The sequence below is a fragment of the Barbatula barbatula genome, assembly GCF_947034865.1.
Source record: "Barbatula barbatula genome assembly, chromosome: 9".
NCBI classification, from domain to species: domain Eukaryota; kingdom Metazoa; phylum Chordata; class Actinopteri; order Cypriniformes; family Nemacheilidae; genus Barbatula; species Barbatula barbatula.
The window spans coordinates 14,089,292-14,108,796 of record NC_136772.1 but is presented as its reverse complement, the minus strand read 5'-3'; the positions used below and the strand labels follow the sequence as shown (position 1 = coordinate 14,108,796).

Genomic DNA, 19,505 nt, shown 5'->3' with positions numbered 1-19,505 from the left:
GTTCTATGTATATATATGTATGTATTTTAACAGTAACAGCATTGGTTACCACAATATAAATTAACAATGAAAGACTGTATCTTTATACATTTGTCTACATAATAAAAGCTGGGGGATGTCCCGGTGCCATTTTGACGGAACCGGGATTACCATATAAGGAAGTGGCTGCATTGTACGTTTATGTTTTTTGCCTTGCAAATCAGCAAACAGGTATGTACACAGCTATCACCAACCAAGGTAGCATACATGAATCACCATGGTACCACATATGCTACCAAAATATTATACAGTGTTGATTAAATGATGGTATTGATTATTGGTGCTACTCATTATTAAATCATATTAAACAAATAAACAATGATATATTCTTTCAAAGATATTTCTACTTTACTGTACCATGGTGTTAACACGAATCCTGCACTTTTGCAAGATCATAGAAAATATAGTCTATAGAATAGCTTATTCATTTGTACAGTCTCTGTTCATTTGTGTTGGATTTTAGAATTGCTCTAAAAATATCATTTTCATTAACAGTCCAACACTAGTCCAATGCTTTTTTTTTGGCATACAACATTTTTACAACATAACAAACACCGCCACAATCTACTGTTAAAACACTTTATTTAAAAAACCTGGTTATGTGCTTTTGTTTCTTACAGTTTAAACTTTACAATAACTTCACAATGCCACAAATAGCCTTGTATAGGCCTAGTACATGACTTTTTGCTGGCTATTGAAAAACAGCACCATCACATCTACATGACAACAATCTGACTTATAGCACAAAAAACTGCAGTCATTTGAAAAAACATTATTCACATCCACAGTGCATGCACTGATATTGAGATGAAACGACAAAGGCTCATTTAAAAACATACAAACTTACAGATTTTTATTTTTTCTCATATAAAAATGTGGCACATTTTGGAAAAGCAGCATTTGAAGAATTAGCCGGCAATGGTTTCTTGTAAAAACTTGCAGCAAATTAAGCATTAAAAAACAAGTACTTAGAATCTCATTGATCAAGATTGTCCCAAATGCATTAAAGAAAAACAGATTATTTTTGATACGGTGCCCTTGGATATTATCGCATTTAATGCTTTGAAGGCTGTGGCATGGATTGATGTCCACTCTCAAATACCCAATCATTACATAGTTCTATAATGATTTTTGCTTTAGGCATTCTTGATCCTGGTAGTTTGGGTGTCTTTACATGGTGCTATGAAAGATTAGCACTGATCCGGATCCACTGAAGCCCCTGCCTGGTATACTGGACGATATGGGCCATGCTGCTGTGCAGAGTCAAAGGTCCAGTCAGTGTGTTCAAATAGTTAAAAAATTCTGATGAGACATAGAGAAATAGACAAGGCCTGATTACATATCCATACAATTCAGTCAGAAAGGACAAAGGGAGCCCTGAGAAGATGAAGAAAAAGCTAACAATTTCCATTTACATCACTGCACTGAAACCCTTAGAACTCACCTTTATTTTCCTTGGCTAGGGTATCAGCCACCTCCCAGTATTCATAACTGTACAGCACACTGTTTGTAATATTGAGGTGGTTTGCTGCCATCTGGTGGATACGATGGGGAATGCTGATGACGTTGCTTGGTGAGCTGCCTGTATGAGGTCCCGTTATATTGACAGAGCAAATAGAGGCAGGAGGTACAGATCCCCTGTAGAAATACAAATAGAGATGTATTGACACTCAAGCCCAACATAAAGTTCATTCACAGCTGCTTTGTATTTAAATGTGAGGGCCAGGCATTATTCCCCTGTAAAGCTGCTTTGGAACAATGCAAATTGTGAAAAGCGCTATATAAATAAAATTGAATTGAATTAAATTAAATTATTAAATCTTACTTTCCAGAATCATTCCAGGGAGGGTTCTTTTGAGGAGCTTTAGGAGAACTCTAACAAAAGTAAAAAACAGTATAAATGTATAAAGGTAGTAAATGGCATTTACTTAAAATGCTGCATTGGCTTTAAAGCCTTCCACACACCTTACATACCTGAAAGAAGTCCAGCAGGACTTTAGAGTATTTTAGAGCGTGGTCCTTCTTGAGACGAAACATTTGCCAATAAAGGAGAGCAAGACAGCGGAAACTAAAACCCAGAAACAAACTTTTGTTTGTCAACAGACTTCAAGACATAAATGTAAATGAAATGTCATTTTAAATGTACATTTTAAATTTAATCTAAAATGTAATTTAAACAGAATAAGACCCCTAAAGGATTTTGCAGTGCACTTACCACAGTACAGCTAGCTGTTTGTCCTCCTGACTGGCTCCAGGACCTGCATGACTCTTGAGTCTCATTGCGTATCTAACCAACACATAAAACATAAATAATTAAAACACATAGAAGGTAAAGGTAAAATAAATTATTATAGCCAGTCCGGTAGGATAAGAACAAGGGTTTAAATTCCAATAGAACATATATATTGTTATTTACAAATATTTTCAATTCCATATGTCCATCACATAAAATTAGTAGGGGTGTCCCCGAATAAGGGGGCATATACATAGTCGAATCAGAATTGTGAGGGTACAGCGCAAAGTGAAGCGCAACATTGATGCACCAAAAAATAATCACACAATAATTTACAGATTTTTTAAAAACAGAATATACCTTTATAAAAAATTTAAAAAGCGAAATATGACAGGATCAAGTCACAATGGGCAAAATACGTGTGTTTAGGTAAAATGTCTGAAATAAATTTTCAAACACAAGCAACAAATAGTAAAAGGAATGGACATTTTCCTTAAACATCAAGTAACAATGCTGTGCCATACAGTACTAGACCAGATCTCGCGTCAAAACAATAAAAAGAATACAGAATACAGCACGTTCATATTCAATGAACTACCAATAAAGTTACTTTATTTACCGTATGTAAAGGAGGAATGCAATAAAGCATCTTGCCATTTAAACAGTCATAAAGTCCCTTTCACCTTTTTTCCTGCGCACTCTTTCTCCGTACTCCTGACACGCATGGTTACTTTCAGTGCAGAGAATGACAAGCTCAGAAAATCCGCCCTGTGCTTGCTAAATGCTGTGATTTTGGTTATTTTACTTTATTTATTTTTATTTATTAAAAAAGGTGGCTACGCTACTGCCCTTAAAAGCAAAATGGCATGATTCCCATTGCACCTTTGCAAAGATTCGTCAGGTTCCAAGTCTTGACGATTCAGGGTCCCCCTAAATGTTTTTATGTATTTTCGCTACTATGGCAGTCAATGGGACATGTGTTTGGTTACTGACATTCATCCAAATATCTTTCTCTGTGTTCATCAGAACAAAGAAATCTACACCAATTTGAAACAATCTAAGGGTAAATGATGACAGAATTTTCATTTTGGGGTGATCTGTCCCTTTAAGGTGTTAGTCACCATTCACTATCATTCATTGTTCCACGTCATTCCTTAACGTTCTGCAAAACATCTAATTTGCCGCTAGGGACAGAAAGGGGGGTTTGGAACCACGCAGGAGTGTTTGTTAAAGTACTAAAGTTGACATTTGAATATGTTTTAAATACTAAAAATGAAATACCTGATAAGCTCCACAGTTTCAGCATACATAGCATGCGGAGACTTGGATTCCAGTGGTCCCTCTTCCATGGCTTTACCACACTCCATAAATGACAAAGCAGCATCCACATAATTCACAGCTTTTCCTAATTTATCCACCTTAAAACAAACAGAGATTGAGTCAAAGACATGAAAAAACAGTGGATGAAATAGGTGTAGAGGAGATATACACATCAGCTATACTTGTTAAGCAGTGCATTATATCAAACTAACTAACTATAAATCAAACTTGTCCAGGGGCAATATGCAGTTTTTAAGGTCTACATTCAAAGTGATGTCACACCATTGCATCTGCTCGATGTTTCAACCGCTTGGCTTCATGCATGTAGTATTCGGAATGATGAGAGCTAGCACAAGGGGAAGAAAGAGAAGAAGTGAGAAGTTCAACATCTAAATCGGAGCATTGTTTGAATGAAACTGAAGCATTAACAAAGTTGAATTTACACATCACTGATAGGTACGGTTCCTCTGTAGTGAGGAGGAAGGTTTGGGGGCGGTTCCCGGGATCTAGAGATTGGCAGTGGCTGTCCTGAAACCCTGACAACCTCCATCTTTACCTTGGGCTGCATCTTTGGGACCTTTGACAGCATTGATTGTGTTAGATTATGGAAGTGATGAAAGCAAAAGAAAAAAAAAATTATTTACATACCTGTGCTTTCTGGGCTGTTGCATCTTTTCCTGGAGGTGTGTGGTACTTTTCTGTATGCTGTGCTTTGACTGAGGGCTTCGACTGCTCCACAAGGTCAGATGGAGGAGACAATGGGGACAAAGGCCTCTTGGCGTAAAAGAAATCTTCCGGGCATCTGCATACACAACAGTAAAAAAAACAATTCAAAGGGCACAGCCATACTGTAGACATCAGGTTCCGCCCCCTGGTGGAACAGCAATGAATTTACTTTTCGACAATGTGACCAACAGTTTCAATAATGCAAAGTAAAGTCCCAATACAGTGCTGTAGAATAGCACTGTAGAACTATTGCATATTGGTAACATAATAAATAAAACACACTGAAAACACACTTAAAATAAGGTACTTTCCGAGAAAGATATTGGAAACAATTCATTCAAAAACTGTATCTGCATGAGAAAGATTGAAGAAACAAAAACTTATAGTAAACAGAATCTTTCTAAACATACCCATTTTGTTTGTTGTCAGTGCACGTTTCTCCAGTATCTCTATTATCTGACACAGAAAGCTTGTCTGTTTGAGCTGGAGTTCTCTTATTATCCTTCTGAACCTCTCCATTGTCAGCCTAATACAGCAAAAACACAGAACTGTCCATAGGTACCAAAACACACAATATATATACACAAACACACTTTTATCAAGTAGCACATATTCCTGAATAAACATATTTGTTGGTTCTAAAAAATATTTCAGGGTTATGTTTAGGCTTAAAGGGATAGTACCTCTTCGTCATCATTTATTCACCCTCATGTTGTTCAAAAATTGTATATGATTCTTTATTCAGTAGAACACAAAATAAGTTATTCTGAGAAAACTCTAAGGTATTTTGAGTGGTTTTGTGTCCATATAATGGAAGTAAATGGCCAATGTTGTTTGTTTACCAACGTTCTTCAAAATATCTTCTTTTGTGTTCTGCAGACGAAAGAAAGTCATACCGGTTTGAAATGACATGAGGATGAGTAAATGACACAATCATTTTAATTTTTGGGGGGTAACCTATCCGTTCAAAGTTTATATTCGGTTTAGGACTCATTTAACCTCTGATTTTAGGGTTTGGGTAAAGACATTGTAAATCCAGCAACACATCTTACTTAGCAAGATTACAATGACAGATTTTTCCTCACTTTTCTTTTACATCTGCCATCACCAGGCAGTTGCTCTGAGTAGTGCAGATGTCTCATCGTTGTCTTTTCTTTTATCTTTCCTGATGACAAAGTTGAAGATGAATGTCTCTCTGTAACCTCGTTTGTATCTGGGACTCTGGCCAGGAGCGAGAGGTCTATCCTCACTACTAGGTTCCTCAGGCCTCGATGTGAGATGGTTGGAGAATTTTCAGAACGGCCAAAAGGAACAAGTGTGTAGAGTTTGTGCTTGCCTCGACCCCTTTTATCTGCTTCTGGGGTGCTCAAGCTTGACTTGTTGGATTGACCACCTGCACCTGAGTTCTGTTTGTTGTGCCTCTTTTGGCCTGATGTTGAATCTGCAGGAACTTTGGCAACATTTCGTGGAGGACTGGACTCTGACTCAGAGGAAGACGATGAAGAAGAGGAGGAAGACGAGGAAGAGGAAGATGATGGAGGCTTGGGCTGGATGACAGGAGTAGGGGAGGGTGGAGACAGGGGAGGGGAAGGGCTAGATTCTATTACATGCAGACGTGAAGAAAGGTCCTCGTTGCTTTGCCTTCTTTTCTTCCTCCTCTGCTCTTCAGGGTTTAGTCTGTTGGATTCCACTGAAAGGTGAGGCTGGCTGTTGGTATGAGGTCTTTGTTTGGGCTGCACTGGTTGCCATTCAGTTTCATGCTCCCTCCTCCGTCTCCGTTTCCTCTCTCTTTCCCCTTCCTCTGTTCTCCTGACCTCCTCCTCTTCCTCTTCGTCAGAACTCTGAACCCAGCGGCGCCTTGTTAGCTGCTCCTCCGCCAGTCTCCTTAGTCTTGGTTCCTTGCCGGTCGGCACCAGGGGTACTCCCTGGGCTTTACCTCGGCTGTCCACCTCCCGTTCTCTTTCTTTGGGATTTGAATGTTTTTGTAGATGCCCAGATCTGGGCACTGGGGCATCGCCAAGTTTAACCTTGGGCCTCGGGCTGGAACTTGGTTGAGAGCTTGGTTTAAAACTGGATTGTTTGGTATCAGAGAAATGTTTAGACTTGGAGCTGGAGTTCGAGCTGTGGCTGGATTGATTGTTTACTCGGTCTCTTGATGAGTCTTTGGGTTTTGAGCTTTTAGAAGTATTAAAATGGGATGAATGCCCTGTTTTTGAAGTTGACCGGCTGATTGATACTTCTTTAGACTCACTGGTTCTGTGATTAAGAATACTATGGTCGGTTGTAGACGAGTGCTTACCTTGTTGTTTTGGGCTTAGACTTGGTCTAGAGTTCAGCTTGGATTGACACTTTGGGTTAGAAGTTGGGTTAAATTTTTGCTTGATTGTGGATTCAGAACCTTTGTCTTCAGGCTTGTGTCGAAGGTTTTTGCGTGAGTTTTCCGCCAAGTTGTGTTTGGAATGATGTTGGTGTGGAGGACCGGGTCTAGTGTCTTTGGATCTAGAGTTTTTGGGTCTAGACTCTTTTCTCTGGTCAGCGTTATGGTCTGGAGGCACCCATGGCCTGACTTTAGGACGTTGCGATGGATTGGAGGCAACTGTTGTTCGTGCAGTACGCCTTGGACTTTCCTGCTGAGTAACCTGAGGATATGTTAAGCAATCTTGGGTAGATATTGCGGTGGATGTGAAACATGGACTGGGACTTCTGGGAGGGGGTGGTGGGGAAGGACTGGGACTTCGACTCTCTCTGAGGCTCTCTCCTGGACTTGGGCACACACTTGGCACTGGACTTGGCACAAGGCTAATTCCCGGACTGGGGCAAGGACTATATTCAGGGCTGGCATGAAGACTGTTTCTGGGGCTATAGTGGAACTTTGGACTAGGGACTGGACTGTCACATGGACTGTAATCCTGTCTTGACTCAGAGTTTCTGCTCCAGTATTTTCCTGGTGATGGTCCTCGTTCACAGTCAGATTTTGCACTCCGGCGTCGTCCTCCTCCTGGGTCGTGGTCAGTCAGCTTCTTGGGGACTTTCTCAAGCCACCTGTCCAGCTGCCACTGTGTAGACGGCGGACTCTGCCCGAAAGGAATTAAAGAGGAGTAACATTTAAAATAAACAAAATGAATAATCACAACATATTGTAAATACGTAAAATAAGTAAAAATATCAGGGAACAGAGGAACCTAGATTATGATGACCATTAAATCGGGTCTTAACCATACACTCTTTAATCAATGAGGATGACAACAGTACAACCACAGTTACTGCAAAATCATCTGCATAAGAAATAATAAAATATGAATAAGTAACATGAGCAGTTATGTAAACAGACTAGTGTGTCAGTGGAAAGGAGGGAAGGAGAGATTCCACATACGCATACATTCATACTCTCAACATAGCCTAATACCTGCTGGTCCATACTGTTACAGATCACAAAGTTAGAAAATAAGTTGCAGTATAAACAGCATAGAATATTAGAAGTATTACTCACATTAATACTTAAGCTCTAGACTGTACTTTCCTTACTCTCCTCCAGTAGCTGACCAGAGCTAATTTAAACTTTTACTCCTTCCCTCAAACATTCCCCCTTCCCCTTTCTCTCTCTCCAGCACAGACACTGCATCTCTTGTGCCCCTTTCCCAGTGCCCCTCCTTTCAACCCCCCCCCCTCCACCTGGAACCGTGTGGCGTTTCCAAGCAGTTCCTCAGAGACGCTGCATGACTACACGTAGATGAAAAACACATGTTGTTCCCTCCCTTCTCCACAGGTTCCAAATAGATGGCATGTTCAGTAATCGAGCCAGCTATGTCACACAGACACCTTCATTCATATGGTGGTGTAGCAGCTCTCCACTTCTGGGGCTTTTAATCCATCCTTTTATAAAGTTGTCCACAAGCCCCAAAAAACGCCCAATCTTCGATATAGCCGCATACTTGATCACGCAAAGACATACGAAACAATAACACAGCATGAGAAGATCTTTGAGAAATAAAAAGCTTTGTCAGGTAACAAAATTATGGCCCGATTTCCTAGACGAGGCTTAGCCTAAACCAGGACTATGCCTTAGTTAATTTAGGCTATTGAAGTCGCTTTTATTGAAATGCCGTGGAAAAAACATTTTCTGATGTCCATCTTGAAACAAAGAGATTTTTATTTATGTCAACAAATGTTAAATATTACTGAAACAATACTGAAGCGCTGCGCTATGTTTTGTTTTCTGTTCTGAAATGAATGTGGACATTAATTACATTAGGTACTACAGCACTTCCTATCTATTTAGTCATCTGGTGCGCCACATGTTGACATGACACCAAGATTCTAAATCTCAGGGGGAGCTGTGGCCCCCCTCCACATTCTTTTCTCTCCACCCCCACCTTTCCTTTTTACTTCTTCCGCTACATAATGTTGCAGAAAGAGAGAGACAGAGGTCAATAGGAAATAGCAGATATGTCAAAATAACAGATGAACGTGAAAATGTATCCGTTTACCTCTGTGTTTAGATTTTGCTGCCAGGTCGGTGACCCGTATTGGGCGAGCGTTCTTGGGCTCGGGCTGCGTGATCGATGGCTACCACTTTCCCACTCGCTGGAGGAGTCGGATCCCGACGACCCTGAGCTAGAATGTCTCACCCGTCCGCCATGTGTGTGTGTGCGCTGCTCCTGGCTTGACAAGCTGTCAATAAATAATGCACATGACGAACAGGGATTATCTTAAAATGTACGTTTAGATAGATTTACAGAAGATTAGCTATCAAGTTTAAATGAAATTCAAAAATTCAACCACATAGACTAAACATTGACAAAATGCTTGGACTGTAAGTGGTGTGTGTAGGTGTTCAGAGGGTTAAACAAGTTAAAAAAAACGAAGAACAGTTTATCATCCAACTGTCACATTCCACATAATCTGACCTCTTCGATATGTTTCACACACGCACGCACGCACACACGCACACACACACGCACACACAAGCATTAGAACATACTGACACTTCATACAGTTACAAACACATCACAATGCAAACACACTTACCGGTCATTATCTGCCCAAGAAGTTGTTTGCTCACTTCCCTGTTTGACAGATAAGAATAAATAAAAGACAGTTTCAACTTGGAATCTTCAACTGTATGGTCATTACTAGCATCTTGACTATAGCAAAGGGAAACATTGATCCCAGCACAGTCTTGCAGTGAGCCAGAAAGGTCACAAGCTTGGTGTTTTAAATGACTCAGCCTGTTATGACTCATAAACCTAGACTCCTGCGTTGAGAGTGTGGGATAGAGGCACGCAGTAGTAGCTGGTGTTCTAAATTTAACATTTTAAATCAACAGTCCAACAATCACATACTGTATGGACATAAACAATAATACTGAGCACTGCATAGAAAAGAATTGTAGTGTTTCTAAAGGTGCTTTAAGACTAACTGTCATTTTACAACCCAAAAACAATCCTTATTCAAAAACAAGATTTGTATGAGTATGAGTGTTCTGCCAGCTGTGCATGAAAATCAACACATAATGGAGCTTCTGTGCCACGTTTGTTTGTAAAGGCAGTTACAGCTGATGGTTAAATACACATGAAAGACTAATTGCAACACAGATTACAAATACATGCAAGAACAAATTTAATTCAGTAAGTAAAGAAATACAAGAAAAATTTAATTTACAATTCAGTCTGCAGTTACGCATACTGGATGTAGGACTGGAAGTAATAAATAAAAAACGTTTTTCAAACTCTTCTTTGAGGGCTAGCTCACCTCAAATTATTTTATTCACCCTCATGTCATTCAAAACCTAATATTCTTTCCTCCGAGGAACACAAAATAAGATATTTTGAGAAATGTCTCATTAGTTTTGTATCCATGAAATTGAAGTCAAAGAGATCCAGTGTTGTATCAAAATCCTTCAAAATGTGTTCTTATACAGGCTTGGGATTAGGTGAATAATGATGAAGGAATTTATATTTTGGGTGAACTTCTCATTTAATAAAACAAAGAACCTAAGATTAAAATGACCTAGAAAACAGAATTTGAGTGAGGTTGGAAGAATTACATGTGAACATATCAGAATTTTGCTTTGCGAGTTCTGCATTGTAATGCATGTTGTCTAACATTTAAGCTGTGTTGTGTTTTGTGTATTTGAATGTGTAAGAGCACATAATGGAGTTCAGAGTAAAGTCAGTTTATTTTGCAGCCATCTACCGTACGTACTACGTAGGTAACTATCTTTGTACAAGTACAACAATAACAATAACACTGGACAACAATAGAGTATCGCAGAGATGAGAGATGACAAACTTGTTAGCAACCACCTTTTTTAAGGGTTGTAACTGGTGTTTTATGTCCAAGAATAAAACATGAAAATATTTTGAGGTTTTGTTAAAAGGAACCTTGGGTATAGAGAGATGTGTGGCTTAATATATTAACAATGACAATGACTTTATAAATGTGAATTTAAAAACAGTGTAGCTGTCACAGTATTCATAAACGTAGAAACAATTTTTTACTCGGAGGCCGCCATTTTTTGTGTCAAAATCCGTGACGTCAAATGGTTACAACCTAAACCTGTTCTCTTTCACCATAGCAAAGCACAGTAATACGTCAAAATTTGACACCTCAAGCATAAGATTAGATATATAAACACACAGGGACAGTAGGTGGCGCTATGTCCTCTTATCACAATCCAGCCTGCCTGCCATTAAAGCAGAATGCGTTCAGTATCGAAAGCGTAAAATCAAATTCATCCATCGTATACCTTAAACATTATTAGAATATACTGATAAACACAATAATAAGATGGTTTGTTTTTTAATCTGTATTAGAGCACACGTGAATATTAGCCCCCGTCAGCTAACGACAGAGAGAGAGAGAGAAGACAACAACGTTAGGCTACTGATGTTGATAAATCAACATCAAAAAGTCCAAATCTGGATAAAATGCATTTTATAATGACTAAAAACATTGTGTATATAATACATTGGAGAGGATTTTGAATATTAATTTGCATGTTTGTATTGTTTTTGACCAACAATAGAAATGTATGAAAATACACCAAATATTATTTTAGCATTTATATATATTATTACAGTACCTTATATTTACTGAAAAACTGATTTTGTCTGAGTTCAGTTTGGCTGCCTGTGCGTCCAACCAGTTTACATCATCGGAAAACAACATGGCGGCCTTCTTAGGTTCTTTAGATTTTTTTAAAAGAATAGAAAATATTTGATGTGTTTCTAACGACAAATGCTAGTTGTGTAAGGCTATTACAACATATTAGCCATATATCTCTCTATACACTGGGTTTCCTTTAACCACAAAGCATTTAACCAAAAACCCATAAAAAACCCCATTGATTTTGGGGCGATGGAACCTGAAGTATTTTTGCATACAAAATTATGTATTCTCTGTACCACTCAAATCACGCTACAACAACTATACTTTTCGGGTTGGTCCAGTTACTGTGTTTTGTCGGCAAACACTTTCAGAAAGGTTATTTGAATTAACAGATAAAATCAGCATTGTGATTTCTCCCATTCATTTCCTACCTCATCCCTGTCATCCTCATCACTGCTGAGTTTCAAGTCATTAGCGAGCATGCTGGGATAGAAAAGACAATGCGGTCAGCATAAGCATCTTAAATATGACTACTTCACACCATCTTGACAGAGATTGCATCACATTACAAGTTTCAAAGAGAACAGCCTCATAAACACAGCGCCCAAATGTTAAACAGTTCTTGTTTTTTGATGGTGGAGTGTTGCAGGGACCCTCTGAGGCTGTGTTAACCGGCTCTGTAATTAGATACTAACTCAGTAAAGTTTATGAGGTCAGTGCGTTTGTTGGTGCTTAAAGATGAGATATATTGCTGACTGAACCCTCTGTATGAAGTCAGTTTTAAACAGCAGTTGGTCCCAAGCAGTAAAATTCCAGAAACCCTTAACTGATTTAACATGCTAATATGTATAGATGTTTAACACAGAATGTCATGAAGTTAATAGTTTATGGTACAATAAAGCTCACGGTCAGAAGCAGTTCAGACACAAGCTGGTGCTTAGTAATTGTGAATAGATCGGGTGGTGTGCAGTTCTCTTACGATTTGTGAGGGGCCACGTGCGGACGTGAGGGGACCCTCAAAGAGACACCATCCCTCACTGAGAGAAAAAAAATAATCATGTTAAAACACATACATCAGTATACCTGCTGAAGTGTGTCTTTTTTATTAAATTATTTTAGTTTATTCCAGCATAATATGCTATTAGTACTTCATTGGTACGTTGGATTTCCTAAAATTGTAAATCCTGTTGCTCTGTTGTTTCATCAAAACATTGATCTGTATTAACCAATGAAATAGGTTTGGGGTGGCTATTTGGCCAACCACTGGAAGACAGGAGGAAAGTTCAGCATCGTCTTGAAAACAATTATTATTGCAAACAAATTGTCATTTGAAACTCAGTTTGATAAATCTGGAAGTTACAAATGTCAGCTTTTAATTCCAAGTAATTTCCTACGTTAAAATTGTAGTTACATTGTAGTTACATCAGGAATTAAACATTCTGACTACATTTGAAGGAAAATTCAATATGGAATCAAGTTTGCACACCAATTTGTAATTAAGCGTAGCATGTTTACCATGTCTGTGGCGGGAATTGGACTGCTTTCCGTCCTGTGACAAATAAAAAGAATAAACCTGTGTCACTCTTACAAACACACCAAATTAGCATATCACTCTATAATGACTCATGTGTGTACCCTTGAGTGTGAGTACAGGAAATGTTGAGTACCCCCTTCCTCTGGGGGCTGCTGGTAAGGCCAGGACTGGGTCATAGCCTGAAGAGAAATGAGAGGACAAATGAAAAAGTGCTTTTAGTCTGAGGTTCAGAAGACAGACAGGGATGTTTTGCTGATCACAGCCATTCGCAATGTTTTTATTCATTAGCATTGTAATACTTTACCAGGATTTTGAATTTAACTGTTGAGATGGAGTTGATGTGAGGTATAAAGACATTACAAGCTTCATCTATTTGGAGTTTTTCAAAACATCTTCAAAAGTGTCCCTACACCATAAAATCTAATACATTTACATTTAGCAGACGATTTTATCGCAAGCACTTACATAGCATTATCCTATACATTTTACATAGGTAACAAACCCACAACCTTGCGTTGTTAACACATTGCTCTTACCACTGAGCTACAGATCTTAAACTATATTAGACTGCTATTGAATATTATACACATACATTAATTTTATACACGTTTGTCATACAGTTTGTCAAACATTTAAATGAATAGACAAAATCACTGAAATATAGAGAACAGTTAATTCAAATATATCAACTTATCTCTGATCCCCAGATAGCTCAATCTTTCAATTGATGAACACAAATGAACCCAAAGTAGTATTTTGCAGTATAGCTGATGCTTTTCACTTAAAAAGTCTTTAATTATAACTGTGTCTGCATTGAATACATGCAATCCTTGTAAAGTTGCTGCAAGTGTACTGTTGGTGTTGCAGAAGTAAACAAAAACGAGTTTCATTTTGATCCTGTATTACTAAGGAGACGCCTTTAGTCCATTAAATGAACTTTGCAGGAGAGTTCATGACCTTGTTAAAGAGAACAGCATCCATGGAATTGTGGAAGTTCGCCATTTCTCATAAGGTGTGTGATTATTGAAATACTCATAAAAAACACATATTGTGTAATTGTGTGCAGTTTCTGGTAATATTTGTATGTATGTGGGATGGAACAGGAAGCAGTCTGCGAAAAGGTCATGAGTTATCTACAGTGATAGTCGTCAGGGAAACAGATGTACAGTAAGTGTTTGCTGGATTACACATAATTTGAACAGATCTGATTACAAGCAAACCAGACACACTGGAGATTTCATAGTTACATTTACAAAGATTACAAAACTTAACGGTACTACACTTGCAGCGATACCGAATGCAAATGATTTATTATTTTCAGACATTACCAAACTTTGCAATCTTCATAAAGTATTAAGAAAATGTATTTGAAAGAACAGGGAAAAAGTTCATTATTTCATACATCTTATATTAAAAAAAATATATAGTCTAATAATTTCAATGGTTCAAAGAAAACTACTTTTCTCTCTCTCTAAAGGGGCTTTTATACAAAAGGTATATGAAGTCAAACACACCTAGGATTTCAATGGCAATAAAAACTGAACCCAAGGATAACCGATGGGATGTAATGAGGAGGGAGGTTAAAATGGTGAATTCCTACGGATTCAAACATGGAGACATTTGGGACACAGTGCTAGTTGTGTTTTTTTTATATATTAATGCAAAAATCTTAAACATTGTTACTTTAAGGCTGCTCTTTGTCCACTCAAAACTGTGTTAAGATGTATTGGTGCATGAAAGCCAGATATTAATCTTATACTATTATTTATACATTTATAAATGCGTGCAATCTCTGCAGCACTAAACAGTCAGTGTAAATACACTTACATTTCAGATCCAGCTTATGATATTACAGTTTATTCCTTTCGATAATTCTTCCTACCCAGTAGAAAAATCACTCTCAAAAACACAATCCTCCCTCTAGAGCAAAGCTCCTCCCCTTTCCACTCATCCACCTCCTTCATTATCTCTCTCGTTGCTTCAGTCACCAAGGACTCATCTTTCTCTTCCAACAACAAGGCTTCCCAGGTGAACCTTCCACTGCTTCTGCTACCTCTCCCTCTCTCTCTGTATTTAAAGGGGTCATATGACACGGCTAAAACTATTATTACTTTTGTTTTGAGTATATACTATTTAAGATTCAAAAACACTGTATTTTCTGTGTGCTATGATTTGCCAGTTAACCGGTCAGAGTGATTGGTCGAATCGTGTGACGCTGCAAGCGTGTGACGGAAATGTAACGCCTCTTACCATATTTTGAACAAAAGGTTCCAAAGCAATTGTACTGACAGGTACGCCGGCCTTTCTTGCGTATACATTTGGGCGGTCTTAGTCAAATCATACCACGAACTGACGTAGATTTGTGGGGTGTGGTTACACGAGGCGTTTCAGGCAGGTCTGGGTGAGCATTCGCTTTTAGATAGAATGCATATGTTGTTATGACACTTACATTTTTGCAATTGTACATGTCTAGTACATGCATGGGCAACTAATTACACACCGAAGACACAAAAAACACGTATTCGCGCCATATGACCCCTTTAACTCTCTTTAAATGCTTTATACTCACAACACGTTTATACAACAAGCAGGTTAAGGGTTAAAGTTGCCACAAGGCCAACAATATTTTTTGTGAGAGAAGAACAGTTAGATCAATCTCAATGCCAAGCGTGTGTTAACGCGAACAATCAGCCTCTCTTTCCATTAAAATATAGGCCTACTGAAAAGAATGACAGTGTTGTTGCAGAGAGGAGTGAAGAGGCCAAATGACTCATGCTAGTAAAGACACCTGCTCTACTTATTCAAGACCACATCTGTGGATGTGATGTTTTAGAAAGTTCAGACTCATAGTAACATGCAGCAGGATATGAAAAATGATAACCTGACACATCAAACAGCATACAAACTGCACGTCCGTAGCAAATAAAAACTATTCTGGTAATACTTTAAAAACTATTATGCATGCTGTTTATTGACTGTATTAATTGGGAGACTGCATGGAAGATTAGTCACACCCAGGGCTATAGCAAAAATCATCAGGTCCAGAATAACATTTTATTGATTGAACACCTCTACTACAAATAGTAGACTATATGACTATAAGACCTTAATGAACAACCCCACCACATCATAGGGCCCTCTACAATGTGGGTAAATAAATGGTGACCAGTCACACTACCTAAAATAACCCCCTCCCTTAAACATTCATATTTTATAAACATTTTAAATATAGATTTAAAGATAACAATGCATAACAGATATGTTATTAATATAGAACTGAAGTGTGGTGAACTGGTAAAAATCACCACATTTTAATCTGTGAGAGAGCGTTTTCCCTCCAAAACGATTATTCACTATTCATTGAGAAATGTTATAGATCCTCTATAGTACAATCCTCTTTCCATGTCAATTAATACATAAGCAATGTTAATAATAAGACAATTTGATTTAATATATTCATATAGATCTTCTTTATTAGTACAATACATTTTATTCAGCTACATTCTTCTCAAAGAATATCCTCATCCTCTTATTTTGCCCACATTTTTAATTTACAAATTAAGTATTAAATGTACGGATAAGCGGTAGAAAATGGATGGAGGGATGGAAGTATTAAATGTAAACATTATGTGTATATATTTTTTCATAAAGGAAACACACACACAAACAAGCATTGTAAAAAGTTATGCATGAGCAATTTAAAAATATATATTTACCAATTAATAATTTGTTATAAATGGAGCACCCCATGTGTGATCAAAGTATACACTGTAGTTAAATAAACACTGCACAGCTGTCCTCTGCACGTCTGCAGGTGATTTAAGTGCAATTGTGGTTGTCTGCACACAAACACTAAACTACAGATATGAGTCCTCAAATGCTCTCAGTGCAGGGTCTGAATCACACACAGGTGTGAAGATTTTCATTTTTATAAAGCCTTCCTATTGTTATTATTACATTGCAACTCTGAGCATGTGCACGTCTAAACAACCTCCACAGCACCTGTTTGCATCTCTTCAGAATGACTGACACAATGAGTCATCTGGAAAGCCAATGTTTGCATGAGTGAAATATGAGTGAGCGTGTGAGAGAGAATTTCCCAAACTTCAATGACCGCATTTAACCTTACTTACTTAGAACTGGTCTTCTCTGCGTTCCAGCCTGTAGGCTACCTTTGAGTGGTCATGATGCGCATTGATCTTCAACTTGACTTTTCCCAGCTTGTTTTGAATTACTACTCAGGCGTACGCATCCATAAATATTATTACAAGTGAGCTTTATCCAGAAAGCGCACAAAATCCCCTTGATGCCGTATTGCGTCTCTGTGGATTAGTCCAAACTGAGATACTAAGGCGCAGCGACAAAAATGATGTAACAACAACAGAGGCAAGTGATAATCGCCTTCGCAGAGTCAAGAAACTCTCCAGTGTGACTGAAGAGGAAGTCAAGTTTTGAAATTTTGAATTTGAATATTTGAACCACATAATCACTGCCGCACTGCAAAGCCGAAAACACCAAACTTGCGCTCGAAGGTAATCTCACCGGAAAGCAGTTCAACTGACAAAACCAAAAAGCATACACCTCAGAGAAACTTTCAGTGTAGCCTATAGAACGCTGGTATAATCCAAGATAATGTATAATATTTTACAACCACTAATTGTAATAATTCTAAACAATCCGTCTTCATCAGCCAGTCTTTTTTCTCTGGCTAAAAACAAACGTACTAAAATGTTGACATTTCAAATGTCACTAACCTGGGACGCGTGCTGAAGCATGAAACAAATCCTTGAAAGTTTCCCCTTACTTCCATAAACGGTAGGCATGTTGAGGTCGATTGTTCAGTTGTCCATTTTGGCAGGTACAAAAGCGCAGCACTGTGCTGCGCGTTAACAGGTCACGCATCAGAGCCACGGTCGGGGTTTCTGTGGAAGCACGCGATGGGCGGAGGCTGAGTGTACCGACGGGTCGGCGATCATGTCACCTTATCGCGTCAGAGAGCTCTGACGGCGGTGGATGTAGATGCTCGTAGAGACGCTTGTGCGTAAGCAAGGAAGGAGGAGAGATATACAGTCAATACAGAAGCTGAAGGATGTATTCCTTTGGGAAATCTATCTATCTATCTATCTATCTATCTATCTATCTATCTATCTATCTATCTATCTATCTATCTATCTATCTATCTATCTATCTATCTATCTATCTATCTATCTATCTATCTATCTATCTATCTATCTATCTATCTATCTATCTATCTATCTATCTATCTATCTATCTATCTATCTATCTATCTATCTATCTATCTATCTATCTATCTATCTATCTATATACATATATACATATATACATATATACATATATACATATATACATATATACATATATATATATATCAACATATTTTGTTTTAATTGAACAAATTTATAACAAATATAATTTTAACAAAGTAACATCATTTTATATTTTTAATGCAAACAGTTCAACAAAAAGAATATATTTTGAATTTGTTAAGAGAGAGAGCGAGAGAGACAGACAGAGATAAAGAGAGACAGCTGACCTGGTGTTATTCAGCATGCAGTGCACACCCCCACATCCTGTAATTGGACATCTCCCCAGTCCCGGATTCCTCCACAATGTTCACAAATATGAATTAATAAACACTAATGCATTAAGCATCGTGTGATCTACTGCAAGATATGATTAATTATGCTTAGGAAGTATATAGGATTAGTTGATTCATCGCATATTTAAAGCGATAGTTCACCCAAAAATGAGAATTCTCAGATGAATTACTCAACCTCAAGAGGTACCAAACCTGTATAAATGTTTTTGTTTGGTTGAACACAAAGAAAGATAGCAAATTAGATTTCTGGGGCACCATTGACTACCAGTTTAAAGGTAATGTTCTTTGTGTTCAACAGAACAAAGACATTTAGACAGGTTTGGAACAACTTGAGGTTGAGTAATTCATTTCTGGGTGAACTATCCATTTAACCTCAAGTATGAGCAGTACGCATACCAGAGCAAACTTAATTTAGGACAGTACAGTATGTTACAATATCCAGTACAGTGTGTGGTTCTTCTGCGCTGTGTGGTTTAAGAAACAAAATGAAGAAGGTCTGCATATGGTGATGACACTGTCCCAGATGTGCTACTTTTTTCTGTCTCACAGTGGTTTCATTACTCAAACCCAGCATGTGCTGCTTATGACCTCTTGGTCTTAGTCATTACTCATCCACATTTTGAGATACACACCTGGAGAAAGATTGAAACCGAGAAAAAGCAAGCAGTGTAAAATGGAAGGAATGCAGTGTAAAAGAAGGGATGCAAACTGACTAAAGTGAATCAGTGAAGTGGATTTGAATAAAAAATGAGTGTTACAAGCAACACTTCCGTGTAAAGCACAAACAAGAGACGTATGGCAAAACGACATGTTTGATTGAAGATTTAATCAAGCGTGAATGTGCATCTGATGCGTTTTTGTTCAGGCAGAATATTATCTTGAGCAATAGAGTTATTATCTCTCCAACAGAAACAGTCACAAAT

General features: G+C 38.1%; 1 protein-coding gene across 6 annotated transcripts; it reads right to left on the bottom strand.

Annotated features, from left to right (window-relative positions):
* Window positions 1–604: 604 nt before the first annotated feature.
* Window positions 605–17,888, bottom strand: aff3 (AF4/FMR2 family, member 3). Of its 6 annotated transcripts, none has more exons than XM_079464102.1 (18): window positions 17,717–17,888; window positions 13,064–13,141; window positions 12,944–12,977; window positions 12,408–12,465; window positions 11,860–11,911; window positions 9,347–9,384; window positions 8,806–8,989; window positions 5,404–7,392; window positions 4,729–4,844; window positions 4,241–4,394; window positions 4,036–4,169; window positions 3,875–3,938; window positions 3,554–3,690; window positions 2,255–2,326; window positions 2,014–2,107; window positions 1,865–1,914; window positions 1,484–1,677; window positions 605–1,341 (listed from the first exon to the last, which is right to left on the bottom strand). In XM_079464102.1, exons 1-18 carry the CDS (start codon window positions 17,783–17,785, stop codon window positions 1,220–1,222), a joined length of 3,639 nt encoding a protein of 1,212 aa, XP_079320228.1. In that variant the 5' UTR covers window positions 17,786–17,888; the 3' UTR covers window positions 605–1,219. The 6 variants fall into 6 exon arrangements, with proteins under 6 accessions (XP_079320228.1, XP_079320232.1, XP_079320227.1 ...); XM_079464106.1 differs by lacking the exon at window positions 17,717–17,888 and adding an exon at window positions 17,096–17,392; XM_079464101.1 differs by having other exon boundaries at window positions 606–1,341; window positions 2,005–2,107.
* Window positions 17,889–19,505: the final 1,617 nt, after the last annotated feature.

Excerpts from the sequence above, each read along its gene's own strand:
- aff3 (XM_079464101.1), bottom strand. The coding sequence starts at position 17,785 with ATGCCTACCGTTTATGGAAGTAAGGGGAAACTTTCAAGGATTTGTTTC. Across the intron at positions 9,385-11,859 it reads ATGAGGATGACAGGGATGAG|GGAAGTGAGCAAACAACTTC; the intron begins GTAGGAAATGAA and ends TCTGTCAAACAG. Across the intron at positions 8,990-9,346 it reads TCTTGGGCAGATAATGACCG|CTTGTCAAGCCAGGAGCAGC; the intron begins GTAAGTGTGTTT and ends ATTTATTGACAG.